The sequence below is a fragment of the Cannabis sativa genome, chromosome X (assembly GCF_029168945.1).
Source record: "Cannabis sativa cultivar Pink pepper isolate KNU-18-1 chromosome X, ASM2916894v1, whole genome shotgun sequence".
Lineage (NCBI taxonomy): Eukaryota > Viridiplantae > Streptophyta > Magnoliopsida > Rosales > Cannabaceae > Cannabis > Cannabis sativa.
The window spans coordinates 6,318,910-6,338,219 of NC_083610.1; the positions used below are offsets into that span (position 1 = coordinate 6,318,910).

General features: G+C 28.7%; 2 protein-coding genes across 3 annotated transcripts; both read left to right on the forward strand.

Moving 5' to 3' along the window:
* The first annotated feature begins 4,064 nt into the window (after window positions 1-4,064).
* Window positions 4,065-6,811, forward strand: LOC115706963 (protein indeterminate-domain 7). Of its 2 annotated transcripts, none has more exons than XM_030634756.2 (4): window positions 4,065-4,321; window positions 4,749-4,933; window positions 5,075-5,474; window positions 6,050-6,811. In XM_030634756.2, the coding sequence occupies exons 2-4, from the start codon at window positions 4,828-4,830 to the stop codon at window positions 6,705-6,707; spliced, it is 1,164 nt and encodes a 387-aa protein (XP_030490616.2). In that variant the 5' UTR covers window positions 4,065-4,321; window positions 4,749-4,827; the 3' UTR covers window positions 6,708-6,811. The 2 variants fall into 2 exon arrangements, with proteins under 2 accessions (XP_030490616.2, XP_030490611.2); XM_030634751.2 differs by having other exon boundaries at window positions 4,151-4,321; window positions 4,499-4,933.
* Window positions 6,812-14,412: 7,601 nt separating this feature from the next.
* LOC115706975 (ATP-dependent zinc metalloprotease FTSH 4, mitochondrial) lies at window positions 14,413-19,093 on the forward strand. Its single transcript, XM_030634767.2, has 7 exons — window positions 14,413-14,739; window positions 15,173-15,260; window positions 15,738-16,001; window positions 16,284-16,520; window positions 16,610-16,734; window positions 16,817-17,293; window positions 17,705-19,093. The coding sequence occupies exons 1-7, from the start codon at window positions 14,713-14,715 to the stop codon at window positions 18,734-18,736; spliced, it is 2,250 nt and encodes a 749-aa protein (XP_030490627.2). The 5' UTR covers window positions 14,413-14,712; the 3' UTR covers window positions 18,737-19,093.
* Window positions 19,094-19,310: the final 217 nt, after the last annotated feature.

A 19,310-nucleotide genomic window follows, 5' to 3' on the forward strand; every position in this document is an offset into this window, starting at 1 on the left:
GCTATTAGCATGGGTCCCGGAGGAGACACCCGGAGTACAAGGTACTCCAGGAAGCTAGTATAGCATGAGGGCTCTCCGGGATGTGTCAGGTCTCTCCCGAGAAATCAAGTCGCATTTAATGCTGCATGGGAGGAAGCGTGTTGGGACTGTAACACGCAATAAAGTCTGACGGCACAACCCCCGAACAGCAGCGCTACAGTAATGATCATTTAAGTCTAGCGACGGCTACTCTGCGAAGAGTCACGTCAATCATAAGACAAAAAGGACATTCTCCATAAAAACCCTACAGCACCTAGGGATTTGACCATGTATCACCCATGGTATATTCATCGGAAATGCCCAACTTTATGGATACTTACAGACACATGTGTAAGAACAATTCTAGGGATTACCCCACCAAAAACACTATAAATACCCCCTCAAAGCTCATTTAATGGGGTCGAGAATCTTGGTTGCAAAAAGAGCAAGAAGAGAACAAACTCACCAAGAACATTCTCTGTATTTAAGAGAAAAACATTCTCTCAAGTGTAGAATCTGTATTAAATACATCCATTAATAGCAGTGGCTCGTGGACTAAGGCTCATTAACGCCCCAACCACGTAAAAAGTCTTCATCTCACTTTCTTACAGCTCCTTATTATAATTATATTTTAATAGTTGCCGAAAACCTCGGTCAACATAACTGTTTAAATATTTTCGGTATTATAAATTATTCAAAATTTTCTAAAAATTTACAAGTAGTTTTATAAATGGTTACAACGTATGAAATTAAAAAAAAAAAATAAGCTAATTTTTTTTTTTCTGAATATCAAATCAAATAAAAAATCTATCAAAACAATTCTTTATAGGAATGCTTACAAAAATTTCCAATATATTCAAATATATGTTAATTCATCATTTAAATCATAATACATTTGATCAAATAGTACCAAATATGAGTTGTATATTTATGAATATAATTATTTAATCTAGAATATGTAAAAAGTTTAAAAATAGATAGAGGAGGAAACCCCACAAGAAGAGCTGGCTTCAACTTTTTTTTCGAAGAAACAAAAACAAAAGGGAACAAACAAAATTTAAGAGCCACCTTGCAAACCTGAAAATGACTAATAATAATAAAAGCAATAATCTTATAAAAATAAAATAATAATAATAATAATGTGTTTGTGTTGTGTCCAAAAATAAGCCAATAAAAAAAATAATATTACACATTTTTGGAGTATTTATTAATTAGTAAGAAAACTATAATATATCATTTTTTTTTACATATATATATTATTCTTAATCTTTCTCTCTCTTTCATATATATTAGGGTTTAATTAATTAGAAGTTCTACAACATATAAAATCAAAAATTAAGTGATTAAATAAATTGTAATTAATTTGTTACTTCAGCTGAGTTATAACTTATTACATGCATGGCACATGCATGATATATATAAATCATAAACAAGCTATATATATATATAAGATAGAATAACTTCCAAATTATAAGTGTTTATACAAAATATATATTCCTCATTTCAATTAATTATATATATAAGCACAGACATGACATATATTATTGTATAATATGTATAGTACGTACTATTGACTATTGTTCTTATTTTACGTACGTTGATAATTGTAAAAACAGAAGCAATAAATGTAATTTTTTATAAAAATATTGGTCTTAGCTCCATATTTAAATTTAAAATTTACATGTTATTAATTATATCTCTCCTCATTTTATATATATATATATGGAATTATTCGTGTAGCCAAAAGTGCATATATATATATGAACAGTATATTGTATATATCGTTAAATATATGACATTCTCTCTCTCACATGACAAATAAAAATAAGTGATCATGTGGTGCAATATTTGGGGACCCACCTAATTTTTCCTTGCTTTTTTATTTATTTTTTTAGAAACTAATAAGACGGAATAGGAAAATTTTACAATCTCTACTTTTTAACAAATTTTATTGGTGCATCTTTTAGTATTTGAAATAATTTTTTAGATCAATTTTTGAATCATCGTCTACATTGTAATTATTTAGAATATTCTGTAAAATTTTAAAAAAATTTAAAAAATTTATATCACACTGAAAAGAAAGTTCAAATAATGTATTTCATACATGTAGATTATTTAAACTATTTTTTTGACATTTTAAAATTTTTTGAATTTTTTAAAATTTTATAAAATATTTTAAATAACTACAAAGTAAATAATAAAAAAAATTAAACTAATTTTTTTATCAGAAATATCAAAATAAATAGAGAATGTATGATCAATGAATCCCTTTATATAAAGAGCATCACATATGATAGTAGTTTGCAAGAATTAATATCATAATATGTGTAATTGTATATACAGTAGAACCTCTATTCAAGAATACACTTGGGACCAAGTAAATTATATTCTAATTGGGAGGTTATAACTAAATAGAGTTACACTAGAAAAAAAAATTAAAAAACCAAAAAATATCAATGTAACAATAATAATAATAAATAATCATTAATACTATATCATAATAGAAATATTTTAGAGTAAATATAATTTCATACATGTATTATAATTTAAAATAAAATTATTAATTTTACATAAATAAATTTACAAAATACATATATATATTTTATTAAGATGTAATTATTCTTATATAGAGGTATACTTTATTAATATGGGACTTAGAAAATGTATAACAAATTACAATTTAGAGGTTATTCTTATTTATAATTGGCCCAAATCGGGACTTGATTTTTTTATAATAAATTAGAAGTTATTCTTGAATAGAGTATTCTTAAATAGAGGTTCTACTGTATAACTAAAAAAACATATTTTAACTGATTTTTACTATAAATATAATTCCTTATATTTTAAAAATAATACTATATATATATTACTTTGCAAAATGGCTTTTAGCTTTGTAGAAAAAGATGTTGCAAATATATAAATATATATAGATATTTGATATCATCATGTTAAAAGTAGTTCATAATTAATAATATGTTAAAATTATTATAGATATCATTATTCTCTTATTTGAACATATCGTATCTCTCTTCTATCGATATGTGTGTTATGAAATGAAATCTCTCTTGCTTTTTATAATACTATTATTGTTACTTCAATTTGCTTTTTTCATACTACTTTTTATTTTTAATGCCATATATCACAAAGTTGCTTTCATATATCATGATATTTAAATTATTATATTTATAGGGAAAAGTTTAATTTGGTAGACTTTACATTAATTAGTTCGGTATTTATAAGAGTTTTTTTGGTTTAATTATTTTTATGATCATATATATACTTCCTTATATTTATTTAGTTAGGGTTACATGTAAATTTTTTAAAAAAATTCAAACTGTTTAAAGTACCGAAAGATAAGTAACTATTTGAACTTTATTTCTACAGTGTAAATTAATTCAAAACTTTTCAAAAATTTATATGTAATTTTAAATAATTATAATAATGTACATTATTTTGAAGAAAAAAACTAAACTAAAAAACACACTAAAATACCTCTTTAAGAGCTTCTCTAATGGGACGGTAAAATCCCAAAAATAGTAGCGATTTGAACACAAAATTGTTTAAATAGAACTCTAATCGCTATCCTATATATATAAGAGTTTACAGTGTCCCACTAAGTAGACTACACTAATTTTATTTTTTTTAGTTTTTAATATTAAAATAATATATTTATGATTAAACATATATATATTATATTATAATGTGAGATAATTTAATAAAATAATATAATAATAAAGACTATTTTTTAGTGTAAATTTTAGTAATGTGGTTAAAATAAAAAAATAGTGCTAAAATTATAATCTTTTAATATTAATTTAACACTAAATTTAAATTTTAGCATTGGAGTTATATATCTTGTCCTAAGGTGTGTACTACAATATTTTTCCATATATATAAATATATACTTTCCACATCAATAATTAAATTTAAAAACACAAGATCAGTTCTACATATGCAAGTGTTTTACATATCAATTATTTGATTAGAATGATTATATATATTTATATATTATATATATATTTGGAAAATAATTATTAAGTTGTAAAGAAAATAACAAAGGAAAAGACAGAAAGGGAACATCATCATCTTTGGCCAAATTGCTTATAGCCTCTGTGGTGTAAAATGAAAGAAGATGTTTTAAGAAATCTCCAATTCTCATCCACATCTCTCTCTCTCTCCTCTCTCTCTCTCTCCTCTCTCATATATACAAAAGCTCTATCTATATAGGGTTTACTATTAGATTCTCTCATAGAATTTCATGGTGATGATTTTGTTGTTGGGATAATAATGGCAACAATACAAGGTTTGTTTTCTATAATAATCCATGGTTTGAATATATATATTGAATAATTTATAAGTTCTTTATATATATGTTATAAACAAAAATTTGTCTTTTATTTTTTTGGTCAATTTTTAAACTCTTCCTTCTTCTAACTTTTTCTCCATGTTTTTTTTTCTTGATCTCTTTTTGATTTTGAAGATTTATATAGAAGTAGTCTTCAAGAACAGTAATTCTAGCTCTCTATATACTTGGAGAGTCAACTACTAAAAAAAATTGAAGTTAAGATTTTAATTAGGGTTTCTATACTTCTTGCACCACTCATAATGGAATGATATATATTATATCTCATACATAGTATTTGTATGATGAGATTTTAAACAATTAAAATGATAAAGGGTTTGATGATGGTAGATGATAACATATCCAATTTGACTTTTGCATCATCTAGTGAAATAGTAAGTGCTTCTTCTTCAAGTACTACTACAAGAAATGATCAATCTTTATTAGGCACCACCACCACCATTACCATGTACCCTCAAAACTCTTCAATATCAACAAATCATCAAGAGTTACCACTTCCGTCGCCGCCTCCTCCTCCAAACAAGAAAAAACGAAATCATCCAGGAAATCCAGGTATACGAACTTAGGGCATTTTTTCGGTTATCAGTAAAGTACAATCCTGACCATTTATTAATAAGTCTGTAATCTACGATTATGATATAGAATTTTTCTATATATTTTATTGTACTAATAATGATATAATTTCTTAACCAGATCCAGAAGCAGAAGTTGTAGCTTTATCTCCGAAAACCCTACTAGCAACCAATAGATTTGTATGCGAGATATGTAAGAAAGGGTTTCAAAGAGACCAAAATCTTCAACTCCATAGAAGAGGACATAATCTACCATGGAAGCTAAAACAAAGATCAAACAAAGATGTGATAAAGAAGAAAGTTTATGTTTGTCCAGAAATTTCATGTGTTCATCATGACCCATCTAGGGCACTTGGAGATCTCACTGGTATTAAGAAGCATTTCTTTAGAAAACATGGTGAGAAGAAATGGAAATGTGAGAAATGTTCTAAACGTTATGCTGTTCAGTCAGATTGGAAAGCTCATTCCAAGATTTGTGGTACTAAAGAGTATAGATGTGATTGTGGAACCCTATTCTCTAGGTAACAAAATATTTTATATATATATATATAAATATATAAATATAATAATGATATAATGATATGTGAAAGAAGAGAATATATATGTTATTATAAAGTGAAAAAAATTTACCATAACCACACTCACTACATATATAGAAAATATTTCTCACTAGTTTGAAGAGTACTTGTACTTATAAATATTCACATGATATATACATACAAATATATATATATATAGCTATATATATGTGTGTCTCTCTTTTGAAAGAAAAGAACAAAAAGTTATTGCATGACAACATGTGATCACACTAGCTAAGATTATATTTGTAATATATATATATGTGATCACCCTATACATATATAGATGTACATTATATATTCTTAAGTTTAGATTTATTACCACTTTCGAATTGGATAAAAAAAACAAAAAGCTATATTGCATGACATGTGATCACACTATAAATTCTATAATATTAATACCAACAATATTATATATCTATATATATGTATAGGTGGAATTGCATTATATATTTATAATAATGGGGTTAATTTTTTTTATTTTTATTTTTGTTGTTTTGCATGGAAAACAAACACAGAAGGGACAGTTTCATAACCCATAGAGCTTTTTGTGATGCTTTAGCTCAAGAAAGTACTACTACCAATCCACCACCACTACCACTAGTCAACCACCACTTCCGCCACCATAACCAAGGCGGCCCCGCCATCAAAAGAGAATTCCAAGACATCATGGCCATACCGTCGTGGTTGACCCCTCCTCTTCCTCTGCCGCCACAACAACCCTTAATGTTCTCTTCTTCTAATAATAATAATACCGCTTCACTACTACTCAACATGCAACTACCGCCGCCACAGCCTCAACCGTTACCACCATCATCATCGGCTACTGCTTTACTACAAAAGGCTGCTCAGATGGGGTCCACCATAAGCAGCAGTAGTAATACTGCTCATCTTCATGATTACGATCATAATCATGATGATGAGCAGTTTATTAATTTTGTTGGGAATGATTATGATGACATGATGATGATGAGTTCTTTCTCTCCGCCGCCACAACAACTTCCACCGCCACCGTCTGGTAGTAGTGGTGGTGGTAATAATAATGATGGGTTGACTAGAGACTTTTTGGGGTTGAGAAAATTCTCCCATAGAGATATTTTCAACATAGTTGGACTTGATCATCATCATCTTCATAATAATAATCATCAGAAAAATAATCAACCTTGGCAAGGTTAATTAATTAATTAATTAATAGTGTATATTATGTTTAGTGTGATCGATGATACTATGGTTAATTAATTCCTTAATTATATATTATTCATTTTTAGAGATATTATTAATTATTATTATGTGTATATACTAGCTAATTATTAATCAAAGGTGTATAATATATAAATTTTAATAATTTTAAAATATACAAGTTTATTTTCCTTTTTTATATAATATATAAAATTTACAAGTCTATTTTCCTTTTATATATAAAAAAAAATGAAGGGTTAATTACAAAATGTTAATAGGAGGGAAAGGTTAAATATTAGATTTTTTTCTTAATAATTTATAGTGTTAAAATTAAACTCCAAATAATTTTTTTAATACTATTTTTGATATCATAAATTATTTAAAAAAGCAAAAAAATTAGTTAAATACCTACAACTACAATATATAATCATATTAAAAGAATTATTTCAAATCCTGACCTGTATGATCTTAAACCACAAAAATCACAGGAAAAATGTAATGTGGGGTGGACAATTTATTACCAAATAAATAAATAATATAATAAAGCTAGCTTCACCAACACAATAAAATAGAATATTATTAAAGTTTAAAAAATACTTAATAAAAAATGGTAAATACTATTTTAGGAATTGTCTTTAAATTGGTTTTATTAAAAAAAGTGTCGAAAATTAAGCTTAGAGTCCTATTTTTATTATTTTTGAATAATACAAGGTTCGTTTTATCATATAACAAAATAGATGGTCCAATCAGTAACTTTTACAAAACACAGGATTCAAAATGATATTTTCACTAACAAAAATTAAACTAATGTATATGCACAATCTTTAATTTAGGACATAAAATTAAAAAAAACATAATGTTTAAAATTTCAAACCCCACCGAATATGTCAATATATTTACATAATATTTTAGGGCATGAAAAAAATAAACAAAAAAAATGTTCAATTTTTTTTTTGTGTAAGGAACCGATACAAGTTAAAATTACAAAAGTAACAATGTTATACAAGAGTGGAGGATTTTTTTTCATCTATAAAAGTTCATTCTCTATCCTAAGGGTATGCAGAGATACTTCAGAAGAACTATACAATAAAACCTTAATATCAGAAAAGAAAAACCCCTAAACTGAGAGGTGTAACTTCCGACCCACCAATGGAACACCCACAAAATAAATAAAAAAAAAATATCAAATCTTTAATAAAATATTAAAATTTATATAATGTTGTCACTCATATTTCTCTAATGTAAAGACTAGAACTCATTTGTTCCCGTCTCCATTGCTGAAGGTGGCTACAATACATCTGATGTGTTTATATTAAACCATATTGACCTTACAAAATTAAAACTAAGCATAATGACTTTTCAAAACCAAAATTAGTCATACTCGCCTTAAAAAAAACTAAAAACTAGTCATACTGACCTTACAAAACTAAAAATTAACCATCTAGCTTTACAAAACCAAAACTAACCATACTAGTCTCACAAAAATTAAAACTATGTACAAAATAACACTAGCCGCGTTGGCCGTACAAAACAAAACAAGCTACAATGCATTTTAATCAAAATTGTTAATTAAATCCGAATTTAATGTATAAATATGTTATTTATTGTATAAATTTATAAATATTTGTTTAAATTTAAATTGTAATTATTAAATTTGAAACTGCAGTCATAAGTGGTTTGATGAACACTTCTCGTTAATACTAAGTAATAACTTTATAGCAATGCATTTTTATTTTTATTTTTTAAAAAAAAAAATTTAAGATGTGTTTAAAAAATAATAATTACACCGCATAATAATAATACTATATTTTGAAATACAAAGTATATTTGAATATAATATGGTAATTACTTATGAATTCATAATATCATATTTAACAAAATAATTAATAATTACACAAGAATATAATAATATTTTTTTAGTACTTAATATTTAAAATAAAAAATTTAAGTAATTAGAATTGAAAAATATAATTAAAATTTTTTAATTACCTCTAATTATATAGTTATATTGTAATTATATAGTAAAAAAAAAATATACAAAATTATATAATTACCTTTCATTATATCTAATTTTAATTCTCTTTTGACTTTCCAAATAAATTTAATAATGATGGATTTGTATTTTGTCAAGTCAAGTTACCTGCCCAACCCCAAAACCAAATACAAAAATGACACGTAAACACATTTGTGTGCGCAAAACAAAAATTAAGAAAAGATTTTTCACAACACAACATGTCAAATTCTCAAATAACAATAAAATATCCATTAAATATTTTCTATTAAAAAAAGACCCTTTAAAAAATTAACATATTAGAGGAAATTGTGACATTTCATCCAAACAATATCTATTAACTATGAGTATATATATATATGAAACACTTTTTAATGAGTAATATTCATTGATAGGCATTAAAAAAATTAATAAGGTAACAATCTAATAATCTTTTATGGTAAGTTTTTAATAATTATTTTTTTAAAAAAAAATATATTTATTTTTTATAAAATTAGAAATAATAATTATAACCAATAGTTTGAAAAAATTATAAATTATTTTTAAAAATTAATTAAAATTACTACTTTTTATTATTTTATGAAATTGTGAGTTTATTAATAATTTATTATTGTAAAACTAAGAATCATTTACATATATATTAATGTGTTTTTTTTATTAGGAGAATAAGAGATTGATTGTGGATTCAATTGTCTTAATATTATTCATGCTCTTAAAAATAAAACGCTACAATACTTTTTAGTTCTTACTTAGAGTATCATTGTTAGAGAAATATTATCATCATCTAATGATTTTTTTGACATTACCATGCATCATTCTCCTAGAATAACTAATGAGGTGTTGTTCATTATTTATATTCTTAGGATTGGAAGATGATAATCTTGTCTAGGGGTCAAGTATAATTTTTTGTGTTGAAATTCTTGTGTTGGCAGCTGCCATTATTCAATAATATTTATGACACTTTTTTTTCTTCATTCATTTTTTTTGTTAAAATTTTCTTCATTGATTTTGTTCTTATAGGTTTTGGTAAGCTCAAGTATTTTTTAAAAAATAAAAATATATAAATGATTGTTAATTATTATGAAATTAAAGATTTTAGGTTTAGAAAAAATCTTATACATTTTATATGTAGGGTGACTATTCAATGGTTACATTTTTATTGTAACCATACTAATAGGTAAACATTCCTTTTTTAGAATTAATTAATTATAATTAACTATTTTCTTAAAATAATTAATTAAATATTTAACAAGACCTCTTTTAGCAATTAATATTTATAAATAATTTTTTTTATTTATATTTAAATCCTTACTCTAATTATTTTAACAATTAAGTCATTTAATTATAATATTTACAATAAAATTTATTTTTTTTACAAAAATTAAACTTCTTTTTACACAAATTAAAATTCTCTTCTTATAATAAATTTTTAAATAATTAATTATTTTTAAATGATATGTAATTATTTTGTTACAATTAGATGAACTAAGTATGAAGCCTCAAGCTAATCAATCGATAACAAGTGTAGCCATTTTTTTTCTAAAAAATTCTTCAACTTATTTCACTTTTTACTTTGTAAATATTTAAATAAAAAAAATAAATAATTAAGTGTAATAATTTAAAATTAAGATTACAAGTATAATAAAATTTAAATTATGAAATTATATGTGTATAATTTTAAATTATAAAAAGTTTTGCTATAAAACTTTAAATAATTTAAGTGCAAAAAAATAAATTGCTAAAAGATCCTTATATAGTAATAAACTACAAAAAATTAATTAATAATTATAATTAATTTAATTTAAAAATATAATTAATCTTAATTAAAGTTTTATAAGGAAATAAGTTATTAGGTTACTTTCAGGTTACAAGTTATTTATTATTTATTTTTATTTAATTTTTAAATTAATCACAACCATTTAATAGTAATCCAATGGCTTAAAAAAATGTAATCATGATGGTTACAATAAAAATGTAACCATTGAAACCTCTTCCTTTGTATGTATTAAAGCTTAAAGCTTAAAATTATTATTTTTTTTTTGTTCTCAATAATGCAATTTAGAATTCTAGTTTGAAGAAATTTTATAAAAAGATAAATATACACTCTTTTTCTTTTTAATCTTTAAAATGATTTTTATTAAAAAAAAATAGTTTGTTAGTTTTTTTAGTATGTTAATTTATGTATTTTAGGAATATAGAGAATAACAAAATAGGAAATATTAATTTTTTAATATTTAATAAATGACTATAAATATCAACCATTAGGTATTTGATTCAATGGTCAATAATAAAGTACTCATACATAGGTAATACCCATTAAGAGCATACCCATGCATATAAACATTTCATTATTAAAAAAATAACCTTGATTAATTTTAAAAACTCACTTTTAGTACTTTTCTTATTGATATTTTTCTTTTAATTTCAATATTTTTTGAATAAGTGTAGTAAGTGGTGAAGCCGTTTTAATTTTTATACACTTAACCTTCTTATTTTTTTAACAAAATCATATTAAATTTACTTTTATTTACAAATTTGTTGCATTAATTAAATATCACTGTTAAATACCAACTAGATGATCACTGTGTACATCTGTGTATAAGTAAAAGTAAGACTTCGAAATCAATACAGTAATAATCTAAGGGAAATTTGAATTTATATCCATATTTTGTACTTAAATTAATTTTTTAAACTAATACTTATATCTATTGAAAAAGTAGGATCACTTTTCCCTATACCCTAAAATACCCTTCTTATTATTTTCAACCTTCTCTTTCTTCCTCTTTTCTCTGTCAAAGAAAGCCTCCCAACTGTATGCACACCAAAAACCCAACCCGTGAGGCTAGATCGCACCACCCAAAACTCGACACCACCCACGGTGAACCACCGCACCCAGCCACCACACCCACCCCGACCCAGCCCCACCCTCTCGGACCGCCCAAAAATCGCACCCCGAAAGCCTTCCTCTCTCTGAAATCGCAGAAAAAAAAAAAAAAATTGCTCCGTCCGATGGTCGGACCATGGGGTCCGACCAATCGGACCCATCAGACCCATGGTCCGACCATCGGACCTGGGTCTCTCTTCCTCCCTCGAAAACGCAAAAAAAAAAAAAAAAAAAAAATATTGCTCCGTCCGAGAGATTAATAACTACAAATTAATGCAGTTCTTCATTTGGACCAATTTCCCAACTTGTTTTCTCATTAAATGACCTGAAAGAAAATTAATCAATTTAATTATATTATATGTATATGGGAAAACTATACCACTGTGCTTAATTAATTTAGTGGCCATTTGTATGCCTGGATCTGTCTGTTTGACAGATTATATATTAATATTATATATCTATGTTTTGCTTTGGAGGTTATAGATGAATTGTCAGTATAATAGAAATAATATAAATTTATGAATTGTCAGTATATATATGTCAATCGGACGGAGCAATTTTTTTTTTTTTTTTTTTTTTTTTTTGCGTTTTCAGAGGGAGGAAGAGAGACCCAGGTCCGATGGTCGGACCCCATCGGACCCCATGGTCCGACCATCGGACGGAGCAATTTTTTTTTTTTTTTTTTTTTTTTTTTTGCGTTTTCAGAGAGAGGAAGGAGACCCAGGTCCGATGGTCGGACCATGGGTCCGATGGGTCCGATTGGTCGGACCCCATCGGACCCCATGGTCCGACCATCGGACGGAGCAATTTTTTTTTTTTTTTCTGCGATTTCAGAGAGAGGAAGACTTTCGGGGTGCGATTTTTGGGCGGTCCGAGAGGGTGGGGCTGGGTCGGGGTGGGTGCGGTGGCTCACCGTGGGTGGTGTCGAGTTTTGGGTGGTGCGATCTAGCCTCACGGGTTGGTTTTCGGTGTGCATACGGTTGGGAGGCTTTCTTTGACAGAGAAAAGAGGAAGAAAGAGAAGGTTGAAAATAATAAGAGGGGTATTTTAGGGTATAGGGAAAAGTGATCCTACTTTTTCAATAGATATAAGTATTAGTTTAAAAAATTAATTTAGGTATAAAACATGCATATAAATTCAAATTTCCCTAATCTAATTAGTATTTAACAATGATAACTAAATAACACTTCAAATTTACAAAGAAAAATAAATATAAAAAGTAGTTTTGTCACAAAAAAAATAAAATAAAAAGATTAAGTATATAAAATCAAAACATTAAGAGATTAAGTGTATATTTATTTTTAATTTTTATTATAATAAATTATATATATTTATAATGAAAAAGGGGATAAAAATATAATTTAATATCCATATTATATTGGAAGAGGTTTCAATGGTTACATTTTTATTGTAACCATCATGGTTACATTTTTTTTTAAGTAATTGGATTACTATTGAATGGTTGTGATTAATTTGGAAATTAAATAAAAATAAAGGCTAATTAGTAATTTTTTTCCCCCGAACTTTGACATGTACTAAATTGTGCCCCCTAATTTTTTTTAGCCATTAGAAATTCCCCCCGAACTATTGAGATTGTTAAATTTAAGGACTTTTGTCTAATTTCATTCAATTTTACTGTTTCAGTGATTGTTTATGTACAAAATCATGCTCCCCAGACTTTGATATCTACCAAATCATGCATGCCCCTCAAATTTTGATATGTACTATAAATCATGCCCTTTGAACTTTCATCTATGTTAGAATTTTTTACTAAAATTAGATAAAAGTCCTTAAATTTAACAATCTCAATAGTTCGAGGGGAATTTTTAACGGCCAAAAAAGTTCAGGGGGCACGATTTAGTTCATGTCAAAATTCGGGGGGAAAAAATTACTAATTAGCCAAAAATAAATAATAAATAACTTGTAACCTGAAAGTAACCTAATAATTTATTTCCTTATAAAACTTTAATTAAGAGTAATTATATTTTAAAATTAAATTAATTATAATTATTAATTAATTTTTTGCAATTTATTACTATATAAGGATCTTTTAGCAATTTATTTTTTTCACTTAAATTATTTAAAATTTTATAGAAAAACTTTTTATAATTTAAAATTATACACATATAATTTCATAATTTAAATATTATTATACTTGTAATCTTAATTTTAAATTATTACACTTAATTATTTAATATTTAATTTAAATATTTAAAAAGTAAAATAAGTTGAAGAATTTTTTTAAAAAATGGCTACACTTGTTATCGATTGACTAGCTAAAGGCCTCATACTTAGTTCATCTAATTGTAACAAAATAATTAAATATCATTTAAAAATAATTAATTATTTAAAAATTTATTATAAGAATAGAATTTTAACTTGTGTAAAAAAAAGTTTAATTTTTGTAAAAAAATAATTTTTATTGTAAATATTATAATTAAATGGCTTAATTGTTAAAATAATTAGAGTAAGAATTTAAATATAAATAAATAAAATTATTTATAAATATTAATTGCTAAAAGAGGTCTTGTTAAATATTTAATAGTTTATTTTAAGAAAATAGTTAATTATAATTAATTAATTCTAAAAAAAGGAATGTTTACCTATTAGTAATCTGCTATTACAAGTCAAAGAAAAATGTAACTGGTTACGATAAAAATGTAATCATTAAATAGTCACCCATATTATATTATATATATTTAGACAAAAATAAAAATAATAAAATTAATTGTTTTATAATATTTTGTTGTCCAAATAAATAAATTAAAATATTAATTTCATAGAAATTAACGTGTAGAAACTAGAACCGGAGAGATAACAATCAAACTCAATTAAGACCGCGTTTGGTTAAACACATATTATTACATCACACTTTCTCTCTCTATCTCTCTATTACTTTCTTGTCTCTCTCCTCTTCCGCGAACTCTAGCCCACTTTCTCTCCCATTTTCTCATCATCCAAGCACGCCCACCGCCATTCACCTTCCTCAAGAATTTTGCTATATATATATAACTATATATATATCTGTAGAGAGAAAGAGGGGAGAGAAGAGGTGTTGGATTGGAGGGAATTAACGAACAAAGACCTATTTGGGTCTCTGAAAAGAGATGGCTTTAAGGCGCCTGATCACAGAGGTAAGTTCAATATTGATAAAGATTCGTTTTTTATTTTTAGGATTTCGATGCATTGTTAGGGATTTTGTTTTTGGTTGGGAAGTAGTAAGATTTAATTTTGTTTTATCGATTTGTGGGAACCCTAATTTCAGTTCTTTGGTTTGAATTCTTGGGTTCTTTTCTTGGAAATCGAACTGTGTGATTTGGGGCTGGGTAGAAATTTTATGAAAGGTTTGGGCTTTGAAGATATTAGGAATGGATTTTGAAATTGGTATTAAGAACTTCATCTTGTTATGTTTGTTATGGATTTTTTAAATTGAAAGAAGGGTTAGTTCAGCTTAACTATAGATAATTGATTCATTGTTCCATGTTGCTGTTTAGTGATACACCGTTTGGCAATGAAAAGAAATGGGAAGTATATCTCTTGTGTTCACTTTCATGTTATGTGCAACAGGTTTCAAGGCATCAACCGCATTTGGAGAGATGTAAACTTTTGTTTTCAAGAAGTTCTATTTCCACTCAGAAGTTTCAACTTGGGGGAGGTATGTGTACTATTATTATTTTGCTTTTGATTAAAGGAGAAAATTTATTAATCAAACCAGAGCAAATGCTACAAAGATCAGCATCCACAAAACAACACACAACATACTTACATGTTACAAACATAATCAAAAATCTGTTGGTTTCTCTTAGAGAGATTCCTTCTATTAACAAGTAATAATCTCGCTCTATGATCACTTCTAATCAAATTATTCACCTAAGGAATCATAAAAACCTTTTGCTCAAAACGCAGCGGCACAAACAGCCGCAACTACTATTATCATTCATAACTTTTTTTTGTCATTTGTTTGTTTTCCATTTCCATGACAAATTTATTGCTTTAAAGTTCATGTGAAATAGCTTTCTTTTCAAGTCTTTATTATTGCTATCATCAGTTTCAGTTTGGTTCTTAACTTTTAAGCTGCTTTAAGGTTAAATGCCAATAAATGAAGCAATTTCTTTTTTTATCCTTTGTGCAGTGAACAGGCTTTTAAATCCTCAAAAGAGGTATCAATCTACCTATGTTGGTAGTTTAGCTCGCAGAGCTCGGGATGCAGATGAAACAAGTGAAGTTTCCCATTTAAAAGATCTATACCGTCGTGGTGATCCTGAAGCTGTGATAAGGTTATTTGAAAGTCAACCGTCAATGTACTCTAATCCTGAAGCACTTTTAGAGTATGTAAAAGCATTAGTTAAAGTTGATAGGCTGGATGGAAGTGAATTGCTCAAAGTGCTTCAGAGAGGTGGGTAGAAAGTAAAAACTTCCCTTATTTTATCTGTTTAATCTTTTGTTCGTATCAACTATTGATTCTATTTGGTGCTCGAGTCACTGTATGGATTGGCACATGTTTTGCCAACAAGCAATATTTCCTTTTTCATTTTCGTGTGTAAAGCTTTGCTCGATTGACAAAATCAAATTATGGGCGTCGGATGTGAGATCAGGCTTAGCTTGACCGAGTTCTGTATTTATGGTTATTGATTCCTTATTCTTTTCTTGAGATGTAAATTGTATCTGCATTTTGCAGGGGTTTCTATGTCTGCTAGGGAGGAAGAAAATGTAGGTGGCCTTGCTGCTTTTAAGAATGTTAGAAAATCTACAAAAGATGGTCTTCTTGGAACTGCAAGTGCTCCTATTCATATGGTATCTGCAGAAGGGGGTAATTTCAAAGAGCAGCTGTGGCGTACCATTCGAACTATTGCACTTGCTTTTCTTCTCATCTCTGGTGTAGGGGCACTGATTGAGGATAAAGGAATTAGCAAAGGTAATTTCTTTATATGCATGAAGTAAAAAACTTACTTTGCCCATCTTGAAATTCAAGAATATTCTCATACCTGGCTTTCCATTTGTTAGGGCTAGGCCTGAATGAAGAGGTACAACCTAGCATGGAATCGAACACAAAATTTAATGATGTAAAGGGAGTTGATGAGGCAAAGGCAGAGCTAGAAGAAATTGTTCATTATCTTCGTGATCCTAAGGTATATATTTGGTGTTGTTCTTGTCATTTCCTCCATTTCTTTTTCTTAAGAATTGGCGTTTTGAAAATTTTCTTTATTGCAGCGCTTTACTCGTTTAGGTGGAAAACTACCGAAAGGTGTTTTGCTTGTTGGTCCACCTGGCACTGGAAAAACAATGTTAGCAAGAGCTATTGCTGGCGAAGCAGGGGTCCCTTTCTTCTCTTGCAGTGGAAGTGAGTTTGAAGAGATGTTTGTTGGTGTTGGGGCCCGGAGAGTGAGAGATCTTTTCTCAGCTGCAAAGAAACGATCACCTTGTATAATCTTCATTGACGAGATAGATGCCATAGGTGGTAGCCGCAACCCCAAGGACCAACAGTACATGAAGATGACGTTGAATCAGCTGCTTGTTGAACTGGATGGTTTCAAACAAAATGAAGGAATTATAGTAATTGCTGCAACTAATTTCCCCGAGTCACTAGACAAGGCACTAGTGAGGCCTGGACGGTTTGATAGACATATTGTTGTTCCTAATCCCGATGTTGAAGGACGAAGGCAGATTATGGAATCCCACATGGCAAAGGTAATCTTGTATTTATTTTAGATGAAGCTTTTTTGGGGCTACACTTGTGTTTCCACAAATGTTTCTTATTCAAGATGCTTATGTCTTATATTCTCATCATCATAGGTTTTCCTTGATATGTTATGTGATGTATCTCAATGTTTCTTTTATCACTTTATGTCGACCTCCCCAGGTGTTTAATTTAATCGTCTTTAGCTGAAAAACTTAATGCTTGATTGTTGATTTTTGTCGAACAATACATGATTATTGATATTAAACCTGTACGAACAAATTAATGCTGAAAAACTATTCATTAGTGCATTCAAACTGTTTTCTGCATTTTGTGCTGTGTGTGTGTATTGGGAAGATTTGATCGAGTAGAAACTTACCTGAACTGGATTTATTCTAAGGCTATGAGTGTCAATTTTACAGGTTCTTAAAGCAGATGATGTGGATTTGATGATCATTGCTAGGGGGACCCCTGGGTTTTCGGGTGCAGATCTTGCAAACTTGGTTAATGTCGCTGCTCTCAAGGCCGCAATGGATGGTGCTAAAGCAGTCAGTATGGCTGATCTCGAGTTTGCAAAAGACAGGATTATGATGGGAAGTGAGCGGAAATCAGCTGTCATATCTGATGATTCACGCAAGTTAACTGCTTTCCACGAGAGTGGGCATGCCCTTGTGGCTATCCATACCGAGGGTGCTCTTCAAGTTCACAAGGCAACAATAGTTCCTAGAGGAATGGCTCTTGGCATGGTTGCCCAATTGCCCGACAAGGATGAGACGAAAATCTCTCGCAAACAGATGCTTGCACGACTTGATGTTTGCATGGGTGGACGGGTTGCTGAAGAGTTGATATTTGGTGAAAATGAAGTTACTTCGGGTGCATCTTCTGACCTTGAGAAGGCAACTTCTATTGCAAGAGCAATGGTTACTCAGTATGGTATGAGCAAAGAGGTCGGGGTTGTCACCCACAATTATGACGACCATGGAAAGAGCATGAGCACCGAAACAAGGCTGCTTATCGAAAAGGAAGTGAAGTCTATGTTGGATACAGCTTACAATAACGCAAAAGCCATTCTCACCGCTCATTTCCACGAGCTCCATGCACTGGCTAATGCCTTGCTCGAGCACGAAACTCTAACCGGAAGTCAGATAAACGCCCTGCTCGCCAAATTGAACTCCAAAGAGCAGCAGCAAGAGCAGCCACAAGTAATTTCTGCGAAGAGTAGCTCACAGTCTAATCCAGTGCCACCTTCAGCTCCCAATGCAGCTGCATCGGCTGCAGCAGCTGCGGCCGCTGCAGCTGCTGCTGCTGCAGCCACAGCTGCAGCCACGGCTAAAGGTATTGCTCCTGCCCAAGCAAACTCTCAACAGCATCCACAGTCTAATTCAGCTTCTTCTGTTGCTGCCTCAACAAAGGTTACAACTAAGTCTAAAGGCATTGCTCCCGTGGGTTCTTAGCACGGTGGAGACAGGTTAGGGAGTCATCCTTTTTCCAAGTAAGCTATTTAATCGGCTTGAATGTGCATATTAGTAAATTTACCAGCCTCTTCGGGTGGTTTACTTTGATTGACTGGATATTGTAGAAGAAGAGTTGAATTGGCGGGTAGTAGTAAAAAATTGTAGCGAGTTTTAAATTAATCCCGTCGGGAAAACATTATTTTTCCTCTTATATTCTTGGCCGCGTTTTGTTATTTTTGATCCATGTTACGTTCGTATACGGTGGAAGCCCGAAAATAGAATAATATGAGCCTTAGAATTGTTGATTCTATTAACTGTTGGCCAAATTTGTCTAATATACAAGTCATTTGCCATGCATTGATTCTTTCTTGTAATTTGTTGGGTTTGTGTAGAGTTTTTCTAACAATATGTTTTTGTGTGTTTTTTATTTTTGATCCTTTTAAGGTTTAAAGAAATAAAAGTTGATTAAACCAACAACAATTACAAAGGATTAGGCGAGTCTCGCCAAATACGTGACTTGCACAAAGAGAATTAATTCAAATCCACATGTCACTAATTTAAACTTGTTACAATG

Bases quoted from the DNA above. Each gene is read 5' to 3' on its own strand.
- LOC115706963 (XM_030634751.2), top strand. From the start codon at position 4,687: ATGATAAAGGGTTTGATGATGGTAGATGATAACATATCCAATTTGACT. The intron at 4,934-5,074 runs GTATACGAACTT...TTTCTTAACCAG, and splicing joins AAATCATCCAGGAAATCCAG to ATCCAGAAGCAGAAGTTGTA. The intron at 5,475-6,049 runs GTAACAAAATAT...AAACAAACACAG, and splicing joins TGTGGAACCCTATTCTCTAG to AAGGGACAGTTTCATAACCC.
- LOC115706975 (XM_030634767.2), top strand. From the start codon at position 14,713: ATGGCTTTAAGGCGCCTGATCACAGAG. The intron at 16,002-16,283 runs GTGGGTAGAAAG...TGCATTTTGCAG, and splicing joins GCTCAAAGTGCTTCAGAGAG to GGGTTTCTATGTCTGCTAGG. The intron at 16,735-16,816 runs GTATATATTTGG...TCTTTATTGCAG, and splicing joins ATTATCTTCGTGATCCTAAG to CGCTTTACTCGTTTAGGTGG.